At 50.3% G+C, this 22,853-nt stretch overlaps 2 protein-coding genes across 2 annotated transcripts; both read right to left on the reverse strand.

The window, feature by feature from the left end:
* Nucleotides 1–3,879: 3,879 nt before the first annotated feature.
* C16H8orf33 (chromosome 16 C8orf33 homolog) lies at nt 3,880–11,624 on the reverse strand. The gene is made up of 7 exons (XM_066561131.1): nt 11,145–11,624; nt 10,368–10,455; nt 7,742–7,876; nt 6,871–7,553; nt 5,313–5,403; nt 5,056–5,202; nt 3,880–4,933 (listed from the first exon to the last, which is right to left on the reverse strand). Exons 1-7 carry the CDS (start codon nt 11,622–11,624, stop codon nt 4,740–4,742), a joined length of 1,818 nt encoding a protein of 605 aa, XP_066417228.1. The 3' UTR covers nt 3,880–4,739.
* A 69-nt stretch (nt 11,625–11,693) lies between these two features.
* AMDHD2 (amidohydrolase domain containing 2) lies at nt 11,694–20,528 on the reverse strand. The gene is made up of 11 exons (XM_066560672.1): nt 20,200–20,528; nt 19,475–19,611; nt 18,666–18,805; nt 18,267–18,321; nt 17,656–17,868; nt 16,530–16,618; nt 15,426–15,570; nt 15,067–15,174; nt 14,301–14,369; nt 13,768–13,869; nt 11,694–13,369 (listed from the first exon to the last, which is right to left on the reverse strand). Exons 1-11 carry the CDS (start codon nt 20,280–20,282, stop codon nt 13,281–13,283), a joined length of 1,230 nt encoding a protein of 409 aa, XP_066416769.1. The 5' UTR covers nt 20,283–20,528; the 3' UTR covers nt 11,694–13,280.
* Between the last annotated feature and the right edge of the window lie 2,325 nt (nt 20,529–22,853).

Here is a 22,853-nt window from a genome sequence, read left to right on the forward strand (position 1 = left end):
TTGTAACAGCTGAAGAGCTGCACAATAATTTCTTGAAGTAAGAAATTATGCCTGTTTCTATGGGAAGCAGTAATTTACGTAATAGCTACACACACATGCATAGATGCCAATGCCAACATTTACATCTTTCATGTGTAACATATAAACCACACGAGTCACAGAGCTCTCTCTGGAAGACTGTGTAATGTTGAAATAAGCAGCGCAAAAATAGGAATGCATTACCTCCAAAATAAGATGACTTCCTCCCACCTCTTTCCCCTCTAAGTTCATGGACTACATGTTTCATCAGGATTCACTGTATCAGCCAGGATTAATCACCTTAGCCAGGAGCTCTACCTTGGGTTGAGTCTGACAGTCATTTTAAGTCTCCTACCTGAACTTTTGTGTAGCCTGACAGATGCTGAGTGTCCCACCTCCTTTCCTGAGTGTTCCTTATTTCTGACATAACATCAGCACTTCTGCAATGGAGGGGCTTCTGATCATGGTGGCCATCCCTTTTTCTGGCTTCTGTGTAAAAGAAGACATGGTTTAGTTTCTCCAGATACTTATCCAGCTCTTCTTGAGTATACTCCAGGTGTATGCCAACATTACTGGGGGAAGAAGAAGAGGGTACAGGGACAGTTTTCTTTTCCTCTCTTTCCTGACTTCTTCCACACCTGGTTTTTGTTTCATTAGAACAAGCATGATGATAATGGGAGATACCTCCATAATGGAAGAAGTCTGGGTTGTGTATCAGGAGCTGGTCATGCCTGTTGATGTACTCACAGGGAAGAAGCCAAATGGACCAAACACTATCAGTGGTCAGAACTCCCCAGCTGCCAGCGTACACAGGAGGACTGGTGTCAGGAATCAAACCACTGGGGATGTCACAGCTGGATTTTCTAAAGCAACATGTCTTACAAACCTTCCACAGTTCTAAAGATTAAAGCAGCAGAAACAGTGAGGAGCATAAAAATTTTAGGCAGCTTTCTAAAAATTTTAGAAAGATACAAGATCATCTGGCACAGTTCTCTATGGTCTTAAAACAGCAGCTTCTCTCCTCTTTTTTTTGTTATGGAGCTGTAAGTTAATTGATCTTTAAATCTCCTTCCGTTAGAATTTTCCAGTTTCCTGAAGTGGTAAGTACTTCCTCTTTCTAATTCAAAGAAAAGTTAGGACTTCCCTCCCCAAATGAAGAAAATGTGTTATCCTTTAGGAGTGATTGGATGCTATGTTCACAGCCTCAGCATCTAGAAAATTGAAGTGAGACAAGGTAGCATCAGTCACCTGAAACACAGGATCAGCAGGACCAATGCTGGCTTCTTTCTGGTCTTGGGAGAGGAAGTCCCTCCTGGGATTCTGAAAATAATTCCAGCTGAACTCTGTAGAGATCCCTTGGAGATTCTTTGTGGGCTGTTCCTTGGTGACTCTGCCCCCTGGTTACTCAGAGATGGGCAGCCCAAGGACCAATAAATGCATTTCTACTGACCAAGCTCAGGAGAAGGGGTTGGACAAATGTCTGATTAGTGCCCAGTGTCCAGGGTAGCAGCCAAAATGCCAACTGGGATGGGGACCAGCCTGTGGGGGGTGGGCAGGCCATGCCATGAAGGCAGGGTCTGCCTGGAATGGAATTGTATTTCCTAACCTTTTCTCAGGGGATCTGTTTACAGAGGAGGGTGCCAAGCCTAAAAGGAGCAGAGATCACACCCAGATTTCTGCTGCCTCTGTGTGCATTTTTGGTCTCACCCTGCCACAGAAATAACCCTAAAATACTTCACTTTGTTCCCAAAAGTGAGACATTTCCCCAGTTTTGCTGCAGTGAATGGTCTGAGACAAGTTACAGTGTCTCTGTAACCCCCTATTCTCTTTAGAAGCTGATCCTCAGCTTTTAGTTCTCCAAGACTGATGCTGTGAAGTAAGTTTTGCTCTAGAAGCACTGTGGTACTTCCCATCCCCTTTTGCCTTGTCTTTAATTCATTCCTGAGCCCACAGCTGTGCTGGATACTTCTGTAAGCAGTTTGCTGCCTACCAGCCTGGGCCCGGCACTGCTGCTCTACATTTAGGTGGCCAGTCAGCAGAGAGATAGAGTATTCCCAGTCCAGTCACCCTGGTGGCACCAAACTCAAAAGCCACACACAAAGCTGAGGAGAGGATGCAGAAACAGGATGGTCAGAATTGAGATCAACTTTTTATCAAAACGGAGATACATTCCTTAAAGCAAGAACAGTGGGTCAGAGATGTCCAGGTAGATCAGAATATCTCACTTCTCCCTCACTGCTATACATCATTAATGCCTTGAGGCATAGACCAAACCTCCAGCCACAGGTATTACAGTTACTAGTAGAGCAAAGCCCTGATCCAAACCTGACACTGCTGTAATAAGAGACATCACTGAAACCCTAAAGAGCACTGAAATCCTAAAGAAAGAAATGCTAAAAGGGGAAAACACAGCGTTTAAAAACATCATTAAGACTGCACTGTGGCCTCTCTAAAAGAGGAAAGGATGGATGGAGCAGCCGTGGAATTTCCTAACTTCTAATATCATTGCTTGCTTCCTTTCAAACAAATATAATACAGCAAAGCTTAAAAGTGAAGTACAGACTGCTGTAGTTTCAGACACCCCTTCAAGATACAATCACTAATGAAGTGTCTTGGGCATATCTGTCAAAAACTCAGGAGGCATCACCTTGACTATAAAATCAGCGAGCAGACAGAAAAAGGCAAAATGCTTTGTCCAAGATCCATGGCTGACTTATGGAACCAAGCCCACACGACACTCAGGAGGAACACCATGTATCACACTCATGAACATCTGCCTTCCCAGAAACACAGATATAAGTCCTCCAGTAATGAAGGAACAGAAAAGGGAAAAGGAGCTGGTTTTACAGGTCAGCATTATTCAGACCTCTGGAAGACCAAAGGAGTTGTTCTCATATTAGAATGGAGTTTTCTCTGACCCCTTTGAAGATAAATGCTGGATTGGGTTACACCAAATGTCCACCTCATTGGTATCTTTAGTTTAATTGTGAATGCCTAACGAACATGAGGTAACTATGTAAGAATGCTTTCCAGAATACTTCTGCAGCCTTCTGCAGCAAGGATTTTGTAATATTTTAGCAGCTCTAGCTTTACCTGAGACATGACAAGGAAAAAAGTAACTATTTCCCAGACATCTCCTGCATAATCAGCCAGGGAAGCAAACAGCTGTAGCTCCAAGGTCATGTAGATGATGCTCTTGAATCTCAGTAAACAGCATGAAAACATGAAAAGCATGACAAGGACACAGCTTTTGTATGTTAAATGTAAAATCCTGGAAATAAAAAAAAAAATACTGTCTAAGATTGTTCTATACATTCAAAGTAACAGCTGTGCTCCTTGGCAAATAAAGTGTGCCAATCTCAACTTCCAGTTTTCATCTACTGACTTACAAGAGACAAATTAATTTGTCCATGTTTCTCTTCATCATGTATATTACCTGTTTCTCCCCATCATATGTTACCCAGGTTCAGTTTCTTCTTATGCCCACACAGCAATTCTTTAAAATACTATTTTTAAATATTTACAATTTAAAAGAAATAAAGAAGTATTGTAGATGCAACTGCCTGCCATCAGAGCTTAGTAATAAAATTAATTTTTTAGAGCCACAATCAGGTTTTTAGTCTTTCACAGCCAATGTTTTTCACCATCTCTCAGCTGCTCTCAGCATTCCCTGGAATCTGGCTACACTCCCATTTCCCACTTCTCACACAGGCTGACTGGACTACAAAAGGCACTGCTCCCTAGGGACACCTGATACCATGTAGCCTTTCACAGCATTTCATATGCTTTGGTGGGAAGATCTTCTGCATGAACTTAAGAGATGGGTTCAGTGACTCAAGCAGTACTGAGTGGAGACACACATTCAAAAAGCCAAAATTTAATACAAATCAAATGGAAGAGAGTCTTTGGGCTGTGACAGCTTATTTTATCACCACCCAAGGCTGGCATGCAGCTAATTTTCCCTCTGAGGCACTAGTGGTCGTAACTGAGCTACTAATAAAGTAAACTTTATTTAAGAGTTGATTGTACATCCTTCCTAGCTGTCCAGAACCTGGCTTCAGCAACAAAAAATTTCCCAGTTTTCCTGGAAACAACTGTCCTTACATCTCTAGGCTGGATTAAATCATGATGTGCAGTTTTATTCTAGGTCTGTACCTGTCAATGAAAGAGATGAATGAGCAAAAATGGGTCTCACTTTTCCCCAAAGATGCTGAGCTCGTGCTCCTCCATGTCAGGGATGCCACACTGCTGGTATTTGCTGGATGCCAGAAGCTGCATTCACACAGACTTGGGGAGTGGAAGCACCCAGCGATTCACTGCTCTGCATCTTGATTCCAAACCATTCCCTGCTGTATGCACTGCCACCTTAGCTGCTAGAAAGGCTCTGCTCTATTTAAAAGCAATGGGAGAAAGGGAAAAATCTCACGGTGTAGAAGACAGACTCTACAGTTAATGTCAATTCTACAGGAAAGAAAGCAGATCTTTCCACACTGCTCACCCCTTCAAAGGTGCCTTTCTCCGACGTGAGCACAGAGGAGCACTTTATGTAGGCTGAGTTTTGGGGTCATATGCATACTAGGCAGATCTGATTTAAACTTCTAGATAAGACACCCGGGAAGAAGATCCAGAGATTCATGCATGACATTTCCTACTGCCCAGCACCTTTCCACCATTCTTCAGTTTACAGGAGATCTGGCACAGTTTTAGTCAAAGTGACTTTTCTAGAAGAAATTAAAGTGAAATTCTTGGGGAGTTGTGAAATTGAATAAGCCTCTGTTAAGTGTCCTGTGTGACTCTGAAGAGGATTCTGCTGAACCTTGGCTTTTCCTGCAGGCTCCCAAGCACTTCCGGATGAACTGGCCATTCTTCTTGCAGATGCTTCCCTTCAACTCCACGATCCTGGCAGATTTTGCAGCTTAAAGAGGGGAGAAAAAATAAGAGACAATCAGTCATCTCATATAGCAAGGCCTCAGTCTGCAAAGTATAGGGCAGGATTGAAGCCCTTTCTTCTCATTCTCACATGCAAAGCTCTCCTACCTGTTTCCATAAGCTTCAGCTCTCTGCACAGCTCCTCCTGCATCTTCTTCCTGTAGTCTCCAAACATGGCTCTCATGAGCTGACGCTTCTTCACCAGTGGAGCCTTGTCACTGCGCAGTGTCCTGATTGCCCTGAGAGCCTCCTCAGCTGCAGCAAAGGAGAAACAACACACACGTTAAGGCTCCCTGCTGGCTCTGCCCCTGCATTCTTGCCAATGCTGCCCCCAGGAAAGAATTCTTCTTTACTTCAATATTTACCCTGCTTTGGAGTGGGTTTCTGTGTCTTCAAGCCGAGTTCCAGCTGGTTCACACACCAGTCCACCTCTTTCCACAGCTGCTCATCTGACTGCTATCAACATGAGGCACATGAGCAAGAGGAAGTAAATCACCCAAAAATTACAGCAGCAGTTGCTACACAGGATGAAAGGGAACTCCATAAAGTCAGGACTAGTTGAAATACTATGTTCGGGCGATCATTTAATAGACCTCATGACATTTTCCCTCTAGTGTTTTTCATCAGATAAACGAAAAGCACTGTGCAAATGTTTAGTTGCAACTCACTGTCTCTATTAGATGGATTTAATGTGTGGCTGCCACTCAGAAGGCGCTGTTTTCTGGAAAGCTGTTCAGCTTTCAAAGAAACTTACAGACGGGAGAAATAAACATTAACAACAAAAAGCCCCTATCCTCAAACCTGCACAAAATTTAAAACAGCAAACAATGGGCAAAATCAGAAGCTGAGTCTTTCTTCTCAGCTCCTCTGTGCTTGCTCAGCCAGAAATGCATGAGGGACAAGGAAAATGAAGCCCATGGAGATGAAGGAAGCCAAGCGCCATTGAGCAAACCAGCCGGCTAACTCAGCAGTGGGACAGGGAAACAGGGCTGCACCCTGGGACTGAAGCAATTCTTAACTGTTATGTACATGTAAATACAAATGCCCTCACAGTGTCTCCTTTTACCTACAACAGTCTCCTTCCAAAAGACTGGAAGGGCTTTACCTGACCTTCAACTCTTCCTATGTCTCTGGTGCTCAGCAGTGTTTATCGGTAGGACTGCAGGTGAAGCAGACTTTTGGATGAAATGTTCCAGAGGCAGATGAACACTCAGTGCAATTTCCTTGCAAAATATTAAGAAAATTAAGGTTTTGTGCAATCTTGTGTTATAGTATGGATCAGCTGGCACTGTTTGTTAGTAAAACCTACACCAGTGCTGAAAAGTGAAATAAAATTAAGACCTTGACCGTAGCAGAATAGAAGCCCTCAGGGTGTGCCTTAATGTGTTTACACATAACCTGCAATTTCAGTTGATTTCTGGGCCATGCCCTACAGAGGAACCTTCTCGGAAGGACCTTGAGCTCTGCCACGGGTCCTTGGCTACACCAGGTGGCACTTCTGTGCCTTGGCTTTGCTCCTTGTACTACGAAAGCAATTCACCCTGCAACACACACATCAGAGCTACAGGGCCTGCCTCAGCACCCACAAGGCACCAGCTTGGCACTAAAGACAGTTACCTCCATTTCCTGTTTTTATTTTCTTAAGAAAACATGGCATCCAGCTCCCCAGGATTAGCTGTCACAAGCCTAAACATGAAATCTTTCAGCACAACTCTGAAGGACCATTAACTTCCTTTGCTCTGGTCAGGTTCCTCAGCTGTGTAGCAGAGAAAGCAAACAGCTGCTGGAACATGTAAGCAGCAAATGTGGTCTTTCAGCTTCCATCTCAAGGCAGTATGCTAATTGTTCATCTGTGCAAAGAGATAAAGTGTCTCTTTAGCTCGAGGGTTTATAAATAATGGGATTCCATCAGTATTTAATTACCTGAGAGGTCTTCTCATCCTGATGGGAAGTATCTGTATTTTTACAGCTGTTAGCTTCCGCCTTTGCCTTCCTGCTGGTCTCAGTTTCTTCTGTTTTGTTTTTACTGACAGGTGCTTTTTGTTTCTTCTTTTTTTTCTTCTGGGCAGCTCCACCTCCTGTTGATTTCTCTGTCATTGCCTCATCTGCAGGGGCTGTCTCTGTTTGGGGGATCTTTGATGTGACATGGCTTCTATCCTCTTTGGGTGCATTCCCTGTCACTTGAGTCACCTCAGGCTTCTGCAAGGCTGCAGCCTGTGGCAGAGCTGCTGATTCAGCAGGCAGTGAAGAATCTGCTGTGTCCTCTGTATGTTGGCTTCCTGGAAGTAATTGAAGATGAGGACAGTCTTCATCTGGGATGGCAAAGTTGAAAGCAAACTTGGGTTCTTGTCCAGAGGCAGCAAACCTCAAGGGGCCATTCCAGTTCTCCTGCTTGGCGGCTCTGACAGTGTTTTGTACCTGCTCAGCACCACTGTCACCACAGTCAGCTTCTGGGTCGGTCTTGGAAAGTGTAAAATCAAATCGGAAGCTGCTGCCAGATGATGTGAACAACCCAGGCTTTGCCTCAGGGGTTGGGTCAGACTGTTTCACACCATCTGCAGTCTGCCCCTTGCTTGGCTGTACTTCCACTGCATCAGGGGTCATGCCTAGAAAAGACAAAGAATATTGTTTCAATACTGGTGTTCTCAATGAACCAGTTTCCTACCATGGGGGTGCCACTGCAGTTTCCACTCTAAGGCACTGCCAGAGAGGTGACTCAATTAATACTGCAACCTAAGAAATCTACAGAAAAGAACCAAATCTCACCATCCCCCAAGAGACAGCTGAAGCTCACCTTTCTCAATGCTCTTCTGACCCTCATCCATCTTGAGATGACAATCCCCAAACTCATTGCTCATCACTTGTTGCTTCTCTGCGAGAGGAGTCACAGGGGAGTGCAGGACCTTGAAAATGTGTTGGGTCTCCTCTGCTGCACTCAGAAAACACCAAGAGAGACAAGAAGCAGTTTACAGTGGGCCTTAAAATCCACACAGAGGGATGCTGATGAGTGACTGTTCTCTTAATGTGCTCTGTGTTCATATTACCTCTAACTAATCCATAACTAGCATTCAATTGAAAGGGAACTCCAAGTGCTTCCAGAAGCTCAAATACTGTGACATGTTCCTACAGAGAGGGGAAAAAAAAATCTTAACTTATTACTTACAGTCAGACTCTTACACTGCAGTAAGTGCACTGCTAATGGCACAGAAGCTACAGAGGGCTTAGCAATCTTTCCCTCAAGAGAAGACAAATTCCAGAACCTAACTCAGTGTCTCTTCTCTGGAAAACTGGAAAAAATCTAAATAGAAGGCATACCCTGAAAAGCAGGACTCTTGCTCTTGCTTACAAACCAGCCTGAACACAACAAGAATCCAAAGCTTTTGTGTTAGAACAAATTCTCTAAAAAACAGAGTTGTTCTGTGACAGTGGTCCCCAAGACCTCAACTTGGAAGCACTAAATATAGTCTTGCAGTGTTTGTCCCACATGTTTTAAGCCACTGAACAACTTGAGAGTAGTACTGTGGAATGGGAACCTTCCACCTCTCCCAGCTGCAGCACCTGACCATCCTCTCAGGAAAGAACCTTTCCCTAATCCAGTCTAAAAATCACCCCCTAACACAGCTCCAGCCATTTCCTGGGCCCTGTCCCTGGTCACAGAAAGCAGAGATCAGAGCTGCCCCTATGCTGCCCCTCAGGAGGAGCTGCAGCCCCAGTGAGCTCTGTGCTCCATCTCCTCTCCTCCAGCTGAACAGGCCAAGTGCCCTCAGCTGCTCCTCCTATGGCTTCCCCTTGAGACCCTTCCCCATCCTCATATCCCTCTCCTTGGACACTCTCAAACAGTCACAGACCCTTCTGATATTGTGGTGCCCCAAAATGTCCCCAGCACTGGAGGTGAGGCTGCCCCAGGGCAGGGCAGGGTGGGACAATCCCCTTCCTGTCTCAGCCAATGCTGAGCCTGATGCACCCCCAGCCACGGTGGGACAGAAGTGAGATGTACCTTCACAGCATCTGGTGTCAGGGTCCTGACTACATGAATTCCTGTTTCAAGGGGTTTGGCTAGCTGCAATCCAGGCCAGTTACACAACAAGAGCTAGAGAAAGCTCCAGGGAGCTGCTTCCCTCCTTCACCTGGGAGTTACTCTAAGCTGAGTACCTCATGCATACAGTGCTACACCCAAACAACTCATTGATTCAGACCCTGAATTCCTGGCTAGATGTTGGATCAGCCTCCTCACCAGACTTCTCCAGCAACTGGGACTCCAGGCAGAGCCTGGGTACCATCAGCAGCACTGCTGAGCTCTCTTGGCTCACATACTGTTCTGGCCAGGGCACTGCTTCTGCTGCCTCTTTCCTGTGCTCAGCTCCTGCTTCCCCTCCAGGAGCTGCCTTCCCTCCTGCTGGGCACTGGCGACCAGTACAGGACACATTTCTAACAAAATGGTCTGATCACAGAATAGCTTGGGCAGAAACTTCAAAGCTCATCCACTCCTGCCATGGGCAGGGACACCTTCCACTATCCGAGGTTCACTCAAGCCCTGTCCAGCCTGGCCTTGGACACTTCAGGGATCCAGGGGCAGCCAGAGCTTCTCTGGGCACCCTGTGCGAGGGTCTCACCACCCTCACAGGGAAGAATTCCTTCCTAGCATCTAAGCATTATCTCTGGCAGTGGGAAGCCATTCCCCCTTGTCCTGTCCCTCCATCCCTTGTCCCAAGTCCCTCTCCAGCTCTCCTGGAGCCCCTTTAGGCACTGGAAGGGGCTCTGAAGTCTCCCCAGAGCTTTCTCTTCTCCAGGATGAACAATCACAACCCTCTCCCAAAAGCCTTAATTTTTCCTGGAGCCTGATGCTCAAGCACAAGGTGTAGGCACCCGTCAGTCACTGCTCCATCCTCAGGTGGACCAGCAAACACTCACCTGAGCATCTTACATAGGGTTCATAGTCCTCTGCCAAGGTTAGGTACTGACCAGCAGCAGGACATGTGTCGGCAGCTCTACAAATTGGATTAACGAGATCAAACTATAGAATTTTATCTTCCGTGTAATTTTTCCCTGGAACAAGCTTCACAAAAATAAACCTACTGGTGTTTGAGGGCCAGACATGCTGGCACAGTATTTCCTTAAGATGAAAAACAAAGACAGAGCTGTAGCAGAACCAAACAAGTCATTATATGGGAAAAAAAGAACATGACAAAGAATACAGAAAACAGAAAACAGGGAGAACAAACACTAAATGAAAGAAAGATAAAAACTGCTTCCAGAAACACAATCCTTAAAGCCCAATGTTGTCCTGTGTTTAGAACAAATCCCAAATAACACAAGAACAGGGAATATAAAGGAGAGAAGAAACAGAAAAACATACACATCCGCTAAATCACACCCAAGACCAGAATAGGGGGGATGTGGGTTGATAAAGAGGAACATACCTAGTTTGGGGTGTGGAGTGAGATGGAGATCTGTCTCCAGTTGTGATATGCACCACTCCAGCTCCTCCTGAAACACACCTTGGGGAGCCTTGGACATCGTGTGGGGAAGGCAGAATGATTAGAAGCACAAATCTCTCACCTCCAAAACTGAGTTTTCTGAGGCCTCCCTTCTCACAGGAGGCCAGACCTGGCTTTTACATTGGAAGTGTGCTGTGTAACAGTTCATTTATACCATAAATCAACACAGCACAGGGACACATGTCCTGTGTGGAGAGCACCACATGAGCCCTCTTCATTACAAAAATTACAGCTCTTACTAGCAGGAAACCCTACTACTCCCAGCAAGCCAGGACTTCCCACAGATTTCTTTTTCATCTTTTTCTCCATTTCTCCCTTTTTAAAAGCCCCAAATGGAAGATTTCTCATTTTTTCCTGAAGCTTAGGCAATGGCATAATGTCTCCACAGCAGGAAATTTCCCTTTAGCACAGCTCTGGTAACACACAGAATTTGTCTTTAGCCTAAACACAAGCCCTTGAGACCCCATGTGCTATACTTCTGCGCTGGCTGCCTCTCGATAAGCAGGTGGAAGTTAAGGTTTGCAGCCCGCCTGGGGACAAGGCACACTAAAACACTGGGAAGGAAAAGAATGCTCAGGATAAGGAGACGAGCAGGGATTGGGAAAGGCACCAGAGCTGGGAAAGCCTTTAAGGAGAACCTGCGGGAGCTGGGCCCGGGCCCGGTGCGGTGAGAGGGGCTGGGCGCGGGCCGGGCCTTACCTGCTCCATGCCGGGCTCCCCGCGCCGCCGCCGGAGGAAGCGGCCCCACCGCACCGCCCACCTCCGGTCACGGGCCTCGTGTGGGCGCTGGGAGCAGCCCCGCCCGGGCCGGCACCACCAGCTGGAGCTCGGGGCCCGCTCTGGGCCTCTCGGAGCCCCCCGGATCTTCCACGGATCCTCCCCCGGCTGCGGGCTCAGGGCGGGCGGGCCGGGCCGGTGCGCGCCGCGCTCAGCGCTCCGGCCGCTCCCCGCACTGCCGCCGCCGTTCCGCCCGAGAGCGCCGGGCCCCACGGGCCGCAGGCCCCAGCGCCCATCTTGGCCGCGCGTTTGTGACCCCTGCGCCTCCCTCCTGCTCCCCTGAGCCCCGTACTGTGCCGGACACACGTGTGCCCACGGAGCGGGCCGCGGGTATCCGGCGGTGCCGCCTTCCCTGGGCCAAATCCCCGCAGGAGCGCCCATACCAGCCCCGGCCCCTCGCATGCCAGCCTGACGGAGGCCATGCCAGCAAGCACCAGGGCAGGCAAAAAAAGGTTAATACACACCTACTGGTACTGTCTAATCCCATTTCTGGTTTAGATTTCTTTTTGATTATTTAATTTTGTAAATAAAAAGTTAGACACCTTGTTTCATAGGCATTTTTCCCTATTGGATTGTTTCCAACAATAGCCAGATGATCCCCGTGAGGTCAGTACTGCAGCAGCACAGCGTGTCACTGCACAGGGTGTGGTGTCTCTCAAATGCTTCAAACCATGGAGGTTATAATTTTTCTTGACATTGGCAGTTGATGTTAGAAATTCTCCAAGGCTGACAGAGGGCTCTAAAGTGCTGGGGAACCACTTCGAAATGTTGCTGCTAAAGATTATAAAATGGTACTGGAAAAATCGGTACATTTCTGCCAATCCCAACCTGACTTCTGTCTGCCTTACAATCTCCACCCTCACTGAGACTTAGCCGTTGTCTGAGCCCTCTCCTCATTACAAAAAACACCTCAATGGTCTGAGCCCTAACCACGGTTGTCTTGAGACTTTATCTCGAGGCTTATTCTGAGTGGTTGAGTAGGGTCGAAATTAGCCTCAGCCTTCATATACAAGTGTCCCAGCATCAGGAAAAAATCTGACAGTCAAGTATTGGAGAAGATAATGAGCACAAAATAATGAGTTATCGTATCCATCTTGAAAGGCCAGAATCCCACCGCAGTTTTCCTCTCCCTCAGTGCCTGGAGCTGGACTGAAGGCTTGTGAACCTGTCACCACCAGTCTGGCTGCATCCCCTAAAGCAAAGTTTCCCATCCATAGCCTGAGGAATGAACAAACCCATCAGGCGATGCAAAGGCTCTTCTTGGTATGGCTGGCACAGAGCCTGCAGAACCCATCCAGATAGAGCAAGGAGTGAAAGGAACATTGTTTTATGTGGTAGAACGCTGTTCATATCTCCAGCTCTGTAGACTCAATGCCCATGCAGGGTAAAGGCACAAAGGACCAGCAATGCCTTGGTATTCCTGGGTTTGATCTCTGCCCTGAGGATTCAGCCCCACAAGGACACCGACTAAGCGAGCTGTGGCAGCCTTGCTCTGAGGACACACAACAGAAGGGCTGTCAGGAGATCCAAATATGATCCTCAGCTTCTGCTTACACAACAGAAACCTTGTCATGGGAAGAGCTGTGAACTGAGCTGGTGGAAGCTGATGTCTAACAAGTCATGGCTGCCTGGGAGCAAAGCAAACAGCAGGCAGAAGAATTGTAATGGCTTGAGCCTGCCTCAGGTGTAGAGCAGGTTTGTGTGTGCTGTATAAACTGTGCAAAGGCTGGGACAACTCCTCACTGCTGTCAGATGGTGATAGGAGCACCTGTCTGGGGGCAGGACAGCTGTGCAGTTCTGTAGGTCACTCCAGGACTGGCATTCCTTGCCAGCACAGAGCTGCCTTCTTTCCCCATACCACCAACTGAGCACCAACAAATTTGTAGCAGGCATGGCTGTAACTGGAAGCTGGAAAATGCAGCTCTTTGGTATGAGGCTCCTTTGAGAGAGTTGCAGGAAAGAATTGGGAAAAAAAACCAAAAGAGAAAAGTGGGCTGGTTGCCAGAGCTGCTAACCACAGTGCCAGTGAGCCTTGGAGGGCACTGGGACAGCCCAGTGTCACATGCCCGACACATCCTGTCGCCAGACTTCCTCGCCGGCAATGTACGTGGCTTGCACATACAGGCTGTCATTCAACATTAGGAAATCTGTGTTGGACAAGAGAGAAAGAAAGCAGCTGTCAGAATGGAGCTGCTGGAGTTGGCTGGGGAGAGCTGAGATCATTGGGGAAGGACTTCTCCCCACCCGAGGATGGCACTGCAGTGCAATCCTGGCAATGGCAACTCTGCTTTCTGCTCAGCTGAGATGTGGGGGGCACTCCAAAGGGTTTCCCAAACACCACCAGCATCCAAGGGAAAAACCATTGGAGCAAAAGGGAAAAACCACTGGAGCAAAAGCCTAGAGCACATCCCAGGTGGAGCAAGTCTCCCTGCAGCTCCCACCAAAACAGGGGATGAGCATATGCACACAAAGCAGCCCCTGCTTTGCTCCAGCACCCCTGACACTATTGTCTCCATACCAGTACGTGCTGTGCCCGCACCAGTACCTGCATCGGAGTCGTAATTCAGTGTCCCCTTTTTATGTTCAATCCCCAGGAGCTGAGCGGGATGCAGAGACGCCGCCTCCAACGCAGTCTCTACCGAGCACCCTTGGACAGAGAATTTGGGAGATGTTAGGGCAGCCAGAGCCCCGTTGCCAGAGCAGCCCAAATCCCCCTGGACAAGGCAACACCCAACCAGGCAGTTGACGAACCCAAGCTGGAACACCCTCAGCACAGCCAGCTGGAGCTGGGAAGGGAGATATCCCTACAGGAGAGAGCAGGCATAGGAAAACTGAATACCTAGGGTATGGAGAAGAGAAAACCATGCACTTTTGTGAGGAAGAAGCAGGAGAGTTCACCTCTCATTAGTTCTATTAGTTCCCCCTCAAAAAGGGGCTCATCTGAGGGCACTGATCCCAGCCCTTGCCATGTCTCAGGTGAGAGGGAACATTCCTGGTGAAATGGACACATCTGGCAAAAGCAAGACCTCCTCCCGTGTCAACATAGGGAGCAGCAACTTGTGGACAGGGCTCTCTTACCTGTGGCTTCTTGGAAGTGTCGCACACAGGTGTCCATGGTCGCCACGCTGCCACTCAAGGTCTTTGTGCCTGGGAAGAAACAGGATGGCACTGAGCAGCGCCCATAGCTCACAGCAAGAAGCAGGGCACGAGGGAAGCATAATGGGACCAGAAGTGCAGAAGTCCTGTGTTGCAGGAGGAGCAAGCTGAAGAGCCTGCAGCCACTTCCTACTGGAGCACAGGAAGAGGTATGTGGGTGTTATCCCCAGCTCTACTATCAGACCAGCTGGACTAGGTGAAACCAGCTCACAACACAGGCATCTGCTGCCAGAGGAAGGGAATGGAGAAAGGAATGCTCCTTCACTGAAATACCATCCCAGTCTTCATCTGCTTGGGAATTTGAAACTTAGGGAATTTAGCTAGCAGGAAGTGGTAGTGTTATAATGAAGAAAAGGGACAATAAATATCTCTAAGATTTCCCTGTCCTTACTGATACCCTGAATCTCTAGCACCCTTGACACTGGGCAATGAAGCTTTCTTTCCAAGATGTTGCAGACAGCTATAACTGGCCAGATTCCTCCACGAGGGTGGCACACTTCTCCTCTTTACCAGGAATTTCATTATCCCCAAGGCCAAGTCACTGCAGATCCACCAGGCATCAAAACCCAAGAGGGTGGCACAAATGCTGCCACACGCCAACAGAGACAACAAGGCGTGCTCAGCTCCTCAGGAATGGTGCCAGTGGCAGCACTGTCCCCAGCTCTCCAGCAAGGGGGACAGCACTTACCTGCAATGTAGGTGTTCAGCCCATCGATCTCCACTACCTGCTGACCCAGTGTGTGCCGACCCGGTGCCAGCCCCATGCCAGCGATTGCATCTGTCACCAGCACCAGCCCTACGGAACACAAGGAAAGGGGCCTTGTCAACACTGCTGCTGATTTTGCTGCAGCTCCAAGCACTGTGCTCTGTTGACCCTCCCAGAGAGGAACCAGGTGTCTCCAGCCACATCGCACCAAAGCAAGAGGACTGAGGGATCAGCACATGTGGCTGTGACCTTCCAGACAGCAAGGGCAGCACAAATGTCTTCTGGGAGATGGTGCAGTGCTTGCAGTGGCTGGTAACACTGTGGGGACTGCCAGGGCTCACCTTTGGGGTGGGCTCGGTGGGCAATGCGCAGGGCAGCGGGGTTGGTGTGGATGCCATCAGAAATCATGCCATAGAAGACCCTCCGCCCAGCAGGAATCTTGTCGCTTGTCAGCAGCCCCACAATGCCAGGGTCACGGTGGTGGAACTGCTCGAGGGGAAAGAGGGGACAAGCTGTGGAGGACCAGGACACACTGGCTGAGACTTCAGGGGATGCAGCTGCCATCTCTATCACACAGTGCCTGGCAGCTTTACCAGGCAAACCTGGGCATTCCCTTGAATCACAGAATCACAGGTTGGTTTGAGTTGGAAGGGACCATAAAGCTTATCTTGTTCCAACCCCTGCCCAACATTGGCAGTGTCACTTTCCACTATTCTAGGGTGCTCCAAGCTCCATCCAGCCTGACCTTAAATGCTTTCAGGGACAGGACAGCCACAGCTCCTCTGGGTGCCAGGGTCTCAGTACCCTCACAGCCAACAATTTCTTCCCAGTATTCCATCTAACCCTGCCCTCTAGCAGTGGGAAAACATTCTTCCTTGTCCTGCAACTTCAGGCCTTTGTCCAAAGTCCCTCTCCAGCTCTCCGGGAGCCCCTTTAGGCACTGGAATGGGCTCAGAGGTCTCTCTGGAGCCTTCTCCACGTGAGCAACCCCTTCTCCCCCAGCCTGGCTTCAGAGCAGAGGGGATCCAGCTCTTGGAGCATCTCTGTGGTCTCCTCTATACTCACTCCAGCAGCTCCACATCCTTCTGATGTTGGCCCCAGGGCTGGAGGCAGCTCTGCAGGTGGGGTCTCACCTGAGTGGGGCAGAATCCCCCCTTCCCTGCTGCTCACACACAGGAGGGGGTCTGGGTGCACACAGCAAGGGCATGTCCAGCTCTCATCCACCAACACTTCCTAGTCCTTCTCAGTGATGAACTTCAAGAGCCTGCTACATCCTTGACTCTCTTTCAGATCCAGCAATAGGAATGTGAAGCCAGAGGTTCAGTGCCAAAACGTCATTACAAAGCATGGTACAAAACCAGCTGGGGAGAACACAGACCCATGGGGATCAGGAGAGAAAGCCCAAAAGCAGCCCTGGAGCAGGGCAGGTGCCTCTGGGGACTCACCGGCAGCATGGCATTGAAGAGGTGAGTGATGAATGTTGCTCCGTGCTGCACAGCCTCCTCAGCCTGGGACAGATTAGCCACTGAGTGACCTGGGAACACAGACCAATGCCTGATTCCTCTGCCCATCTTTCCACTGATTTCCCTATAGGAGCAAAGACACTCCATCACTGGACTATGCTCTAATGCCCACCCTGGCCTGAGGTCTCAGGTGCAGTCTCGACACAGATGTGCCTGGCCGTGACCCAGGGGGATTCTGGGAGTGGGTGCTTCACCCGAACTCCTTCAGTATTCACATCACAGCTGTCACAATGCTGCCTTGCTCACAGCATCTTGTCTTCAGGCTGAGTTTGTTGTCCAATGATACACCTTTCTGCTGGCCTCAGATACTTAAATGTTTTGTAGAGAATTATCAGAGGACACCCTCACAACAGTGGGAACTTTGCCAGGAAAACATATGGGAATCAAACTATCCAGAAAGAAACTTCTGTTTCCCCAACAGGGCAGCAGCTCTGTGGGCTAACCTTGCCTTTCTGGAGTTCTTTATGTGGCTTTGGGATAAGAGATAGTCTGCTGTATGAATGCCCTTCTCACTAGAGTTTAATTTCACCCTGAATAACTTCCCCCCTTTAAAAAAAAAATTATTCAATGATCTGAGACAAGGAAGAGTTTGTGAAGCAAAGGGAAAGAAAAACACAGCCAGTTTTAAGTCAGAGGCCAGCCAGATGTTGGAGGGAGCGGTTCCTACAGTACTTCTGGTTAAAAAACAGAGTTATCAAACCAACAGTAACCTTTGGAAAATGATTTCACCTGTCACATAAGGCCTAAAGCAGTGGAACTTCAGAGTTTGAACCTTCCACATCATCAAACCTCCACCTAAGACTGCTATTATTCCCTGTGTTAGAACAGCACCTTGTGTTTACTGCAGGGGCTCCTAAGTCGATACAAACTTTGGCCCTTGCCATGACAGACTGACAGCATCAAGCGAGGTCCCCATTTGTGACAGGTCTGTCGTCTCCATCCAGAATCCCACCCCGTCCAGTTGCACTGAGACACTGTTAGAGATGCCACAGCCTCAAGGGAGGGGTGGCCAGAGCTCCCCCTAAGCCCTGGGTGCCCCAGCCCTTACCCAGGGAGACGCAGATGCCCCGCTTGGTGAGCTCCTGGATCACCTCACTGCTCCTCCTCATTTCAGGGGCCAAGGTCACTATCTGGACACAGTCCAAGGAGCCGTAGGTGGCAAGCAGGTCCTGGAAAGCACCTGCCTCAAAGGTGCGGAGGCAGTGCTCTGGGTGGGCACCCTTTTTCTCCTTGCTGATGAATGGCCCTTCCAGGTGGGCTCCTGTCCAAACAGGAACAAAGAACCATGACCCTTCCTCCCCCTGCCAAGGACCAAGAAACCTGCTGTGTCTACTGTGCTCCAGTCACACTCTTGCCATTTTCTGCAGCAAAACACATGTCTCAGGCAACTGTGAGCTCAACACAGTGAAGATGCAGTGCTGGCCACTGGCCAAGCCAAGCCACCCCACTGTTCCAGGGGCTGGAGCAGTGTGTACGACCACAGAAAACACAGTAAAAGCCAGGCATAGACTAAGGGACAAGGTGGGTCTGTGCCCACCTGTGCATCCCTCCCACTGAGAGTTCCAGCCCCTATTTGTGCTCTGTAACTTCTTTCACCTCAACCATGAACAAGATAATTGCCCACGTAGAGTAGCACCACAGAGGGACAAATCCACTTACCCAGGACTCCCGCTCCATGGGCTCCACCATTTCTTACACTGATCTGAGGGAGAACCTAGAGAAAGGGGTTTGTCAGACATGGCAACACAGATACAGCCCCCCAGCCTGCCAAATCAGACCCAAATGTCAGGTCTGGAGGGAGATTTGTAGCTGGACCACTTGGGACCATCACAGCCCACAAAGGAAAAGCCGTCTCCAAACCTTGGTGTGCAGAGCTTGCTTGGGAGATATGGCTGTCTCAGCATTTTAAATGCTGAGGGCAAGAAACCTAGGGTAGAGTCCAGCTCCTCATGCCCATGGCTTTTCTGCCCTGGCAGCTATCCCAGTCTTGGCCTACCCACCTCCTGATACCAACCTCAGTCCCTGATCACCCTGCAGATGGGAGAGAAGGCTCCTTACCTGGTGGTACACAGATGGAGGAGAGGTCACCAGGGTGGGACAGAAAGAGGTCACTCCATGGGAGAGGATTTTCTGACTGACCAGGTCAATACCTGATTTGAAGTCATCTGTAGCCAGAGAGAAGTCCACCCCAAAGCCTCCTGCACCACAAACAAAACAGGGGTGAAACTGCCACTTCCCCAGGGAGTGTGCTCCACCCAGAAACACCGAAGAAAGACTGTGTGACTGGAGGGAGATGTTCCATTTGTAGGGTGCTGACATAGATGACTCCACCAGCACTTCTGTCCTACATTCCAAGGTTCCACAAGTACAAATCTCACCATCACTGCCCTGATTAAGTGCTCTTTCCCACAGCACCCCAGTGTTTTGCACACACAACCTTTTTATTTTGATGCAGGGCAAAATGTGACAATTCCCAGCTGAAAAGGGAACTGCCTACCAACTTTAGCTACCATAGAACAAGCCCCTCTTTCCTTCTGAAGAGAGCTGTTGCTGTTAATTGTTATTGTTCCTATGGGAAGTCTTGCCCTCTCCTCCCACATCCTGGAAAGGGTAGGGCAGGGATCCTGCCAGTGCAGGGGCAGGGTAAAATATAGATAAAAATGCGTTCAGAGGAAACCCTCACCTGGCCAAAGGGGATCACTTACACAATAGCAGCTACCATAGGCAAAATTGCTCTTTGTCATTGGTTGGGTGACTAACACCTCCCTTGAGCAACTGAAACGTGGCCATGGGCAGTGGGGCTGGGGGTCAGGGATGGACAAACCCGGGATGCCCCCAGTCTGTGAGTGCATGTAGCTTCACTGTACCATTGATCTGGACATCGATGAAACCTGGGGCGATGATGCTGTCCTTGCAGTCCAGCTGGACATCAGCAGAGCCCTTTTCGTCAAAGAAGAGTTTCTCTGGGTTGAGGATCTTCCCCTCTCGCACCCACAGGTCCTCCCTAGAGGGACAGTCACACACACCAAGCTCTGGTGCCATCTGCAGCACGTGGAGCAGGTGGCTGTGCCCCAGTGACAGCGATCCTGAGCAGAGTGCATCCCACCGGCAGCTCCAGCCACGGGCTCTGCGATGTCTGTCAGAGCACAGCTGCTCTTTCAGCAGGGACACAATGAGCAGCCCTCTCTGCCTGGCTCTGGCTCTACAAAACTCACAGGAGTGGGATTTTCACGGGCTGCCCCTCGAAGGTGGTGGTGATGATGGCCAAAACACCAAGGGGCTGGCAGAAGAGGCAAAAGAACAGGGACCGTACACCACACCCACCCCATCTCCCTCCAAAACGCGGCAGAGGGGACATGGGATGGTAGAACGCGGCAAGGGGAGGGCCAATAGCCGGTGCACAAGGGAGCTGGCGACCGTCCCTCGGCACTGCAGGTGTCAGGTCAGCTCGGCAGCCTGTCCGGCAGCCCCCACAGCCCTGGTACCCACAGACAACACGATACCCCCCAGACAGCCCTGGTACCGCCGGACACCACGGTACCCCCAAGAGCCCTGGTACCCCCAGCCACTCTGGCACCGCCGGTACCCTCACCGCTGGAGCTGGTGGTCCCTCAGGATGCGGCAGTTAGTGAACTGCACGATGGGCGCGTCCGAGACGGATTTGTTGGACGGCATCGCGGGGCAGCGGGAGCCGGCGGGAAGCGCGAACCCCCTGGCGGCCGGCGCAGGGGGAAGGGACCGGGCGTGGCGAAGCAAAGCCAGGCCGCGGCTCCGGTGCGAGCGGCTGCCGCGGGACTGGACAGCCGGCGAGGGGCGGAGGCACCGGAGCACCGCCCCCGGGGCAGGCGGAGGGTGAGCTCCCTCCCCTGCCCGGCGCTCTGAGCCGACGCTGTGAGGAATAAGCCCCACGGGGCCACGCGGGCAGGCGCCGCCGCGGCACCCGAGGAGCGCCGGCCCGGGGCGCTGTCCCACCCCGGGGGCACCGGGGCCCGGGGGCGTGGTCTGGGCGCGGCCTCGCCCCGCAGCACCGCCCACTCCCGGTCACGTGAGCGCGCTCAGCACGTGCCGGGATTCCCCACCCGCCCTGCGGCACGTGACCGGCCCCGGAGAGCCGCCATCACGAGAAGGGCGCTGCCATCTTGAGAAGGGCGGCGGCGGAAACGCTCTTCGTGAGACCCCATCCTGAACCCCCGTCATGAGATCCCATCGTGAGACCCCATCCTGAACCCCCGTCATGAGATCCCATCGTGAGACCCCATCCTGAACCCCCGTCATGAGACCCCATCGTGAGACCCCATCGTGAGACCCCATCCTGAACCCCCGTCATGAGATCCCATCGTGAGACCCCATCCTGAACCCCCGTCATGAGATCCCATCGTGAGACCCCATCCTGAACCCCCGTCATGAGACCCCATCGTGAGACTCCATCCTGAAGCCCCGTCATGAGACCCCATCGTGAGACCCCATCCTGAACCCCCGTCATGAGACCCCATCGTGAAGCCATGCTGACACCCCATCCATCGTGAGACTCCATCCGGAGATCCCCATCCTAGGGAGGGATCTCAATCTCCATTGAGGGAGGTCTCAATCTCCATTGTGAGACCTCCTGTGAGAACCCATCCTGAGACCTCCATCCCAAGATCCCCATTGTGACACCCTGGGCCCACTAGCCCCAAGGGAAGCTGACAAGACATGGTTCCACCCAAGTGATGTAGGCTCTGGTACTGCTGATGAATCTCTCCTAGGAAAGAAAAGTGATGAGGGATGTAATTGTGTATGAATGTAATATCCCTGTCTGGCCTGGAATTGGATTTTTATTAGGTTTTGAGCCATGCTTATCATTCCATGATGTCAGTGCTTATCCACGCTACAAGCTACTCCTGTTGTCAGCAGGATGCTGGGAAACGGGTCTGAAAGAGATGGGAATGATGCTGTTTGAGGCTGGGAAAACTGTGCAGCACTGTTTTGGGAATTTGAGGCTAAGAATGGTTTCAGGCCACAGAGATGCTCCAAAAGCTGAACCCCTCTGCTCTAGAGCCAGGCTGAGAGAGCTGGGGGGGGTTCACCTGAAGAAGACAAGGCTCCATGGAGCCCCTTCCAGGGCCTAAAAGGGCTCCAGGAGACCTGGGGAGGAACTGTAGACAGGGGCCTGGAGGGGCAGGACAAGGGCAATGGCTTCCCACTATCAGAGGGCAGGGTTAGATGGGATATTGGGATGGAATTGTTCCCTGGGAGGGTGCTGAGGCCCTGGCACAGGGTGCCCAGAGCAGCTGTGGCTGCCCCTGGATCCCTGGAAGTATTCAAGGCCAGGATTGACAGGGCTTGGAGCAACCTGGGATAGTGGAAAGTGTCCCTGCCCATAGCAGGGGGTGGAACTGGATGAGCTCTAAGGTTTTCCTCATGAAATTATGCAGATCTGGGGCACCCAGCACTGTATTGCTGGGAACGATTTTTAGCTTCATACAGGTGGAGATGAGGAGACCTCAAAATCAGAAGTTGAGAAGATGAATTCTAAAAACAGCTCTCAGCCCTGCTTATCTGTCTGTGAAGAAGAAAAGGCCCATCCAAGCTGCTAAATCGAATTTGGATGTCAGAAGGCATGTATAGCACCCAAACTGCCTGTGGCCAAAACAGGTCCCTTCCCCAGGAACACACAAGCTGACAGGGCTGTGACAGTAACTTGAGCTGGCAGTGGAAGAGAAGCTGAGGTAAAGGCAACTACCGACTGCAGAGATAGGAACACCCACCATAAATATCCTGCCTTTAAGCCCACCTGGAGCAGTGACAGAGCTTCACCTCAGAACCCTTCAGCCACACAGATCCTCAGGCTGCCAGTCCCAAGCCTGGATTAGAGTGCTGAGACGTCCTGTCTGCGCTGCTGGGAGAAGCGAACAGCCTGTGCCAAGCAATGGGCATCTGCTCCTGGAGGCTGCAGGTATATCATCCAGCCCAGCTTATGGCATGTTCTGCTAAAGTCTTAATCCTTTGGATGTTCTCCTTTTACTTCTCGGCATTAAATTAGCCCTGTCTTGCATCGCCAATACTGCACACTCCCTTAATAATAATTCCATATTCTTTCTCTCCACTGCCCCAGTAACAGGTGGAAGGAATCACAGACTGTAGTTTTGCTTGCATTTTCTTTAGCAAACGTGGGGTTTTTTTTCTTCAGGTTGAGTTATTTTTAATCTGGCTCAATTCCCAAATCAGGTTCACCGCCTGGCAGCAAGAGCAGTTGTACCTGCACAC

The sequence above is a fragment of the Molothrus aeneus genome, chromosome 16 (genome assembly GCF_037042795.1).
Source record: "Molothrus aeneus isolate 106 chromosome 16, BPBGC_Maene_1.0, whole genome shotgun sequence".
NCBI lineage: Eukaryota > Metazoa > Chordata > Aves > Passeriformes > Icteridae > Molothrus > Molothrus aeneus.

What these genes read in the sequence shown, in the direction of transcription:
- C16H8orf33 (XM_066561131.1), bottom strand. Translation starts at nt 11,624, where the DNA reads ATGCGAGGGGCCGGGGCTGGTATGGGCGCTCCTGCGGGGATTTGGCCC. An exon ending in CACTCCACACCCCAAACTAG is followed by an intron (nt 7,877 to 10,367) that starts GTATGTTCCTCT and finishes TTCTGAGTGCAG; the next exon opens with CAGAGGAGACCCAACACATT. An exon ending in GAAACCCACTCCAAAGCAGG is followed by an intron (nt 5,203 to 5,312) that starts GTAAATATTGAA and finishes CCTTTGCTGCAG; the next exon opens with CTGAGGAGGCTCTCAGGGCA.
- AMDHD2 (XM_066560672.1), bottom strand. Translation starts at nt 20,282, where the DNA reads ATGCCGTCCAACAAATCCGTCTCGGACGCGCCCATCGTGCAGTTCACT. An exon ending in CTCCATCTGTGTACCACCAG is followed by an intron (nt 18,322 to 18,665) that starts GTAAGGAGCCTT and finishes CCCTTTCTCTAG; the next exon opens with GTTCTCCCTCAGATCAGTGT. An exon ending in GAATTACGACTCCGATGCAG is followed by an intron (nt 13,370 to 13,767) that starts GTACTGGTGCGG and finishes TGTCCAACACAG; the next exon opens with ATTTCCTAATGTTGAATGAC.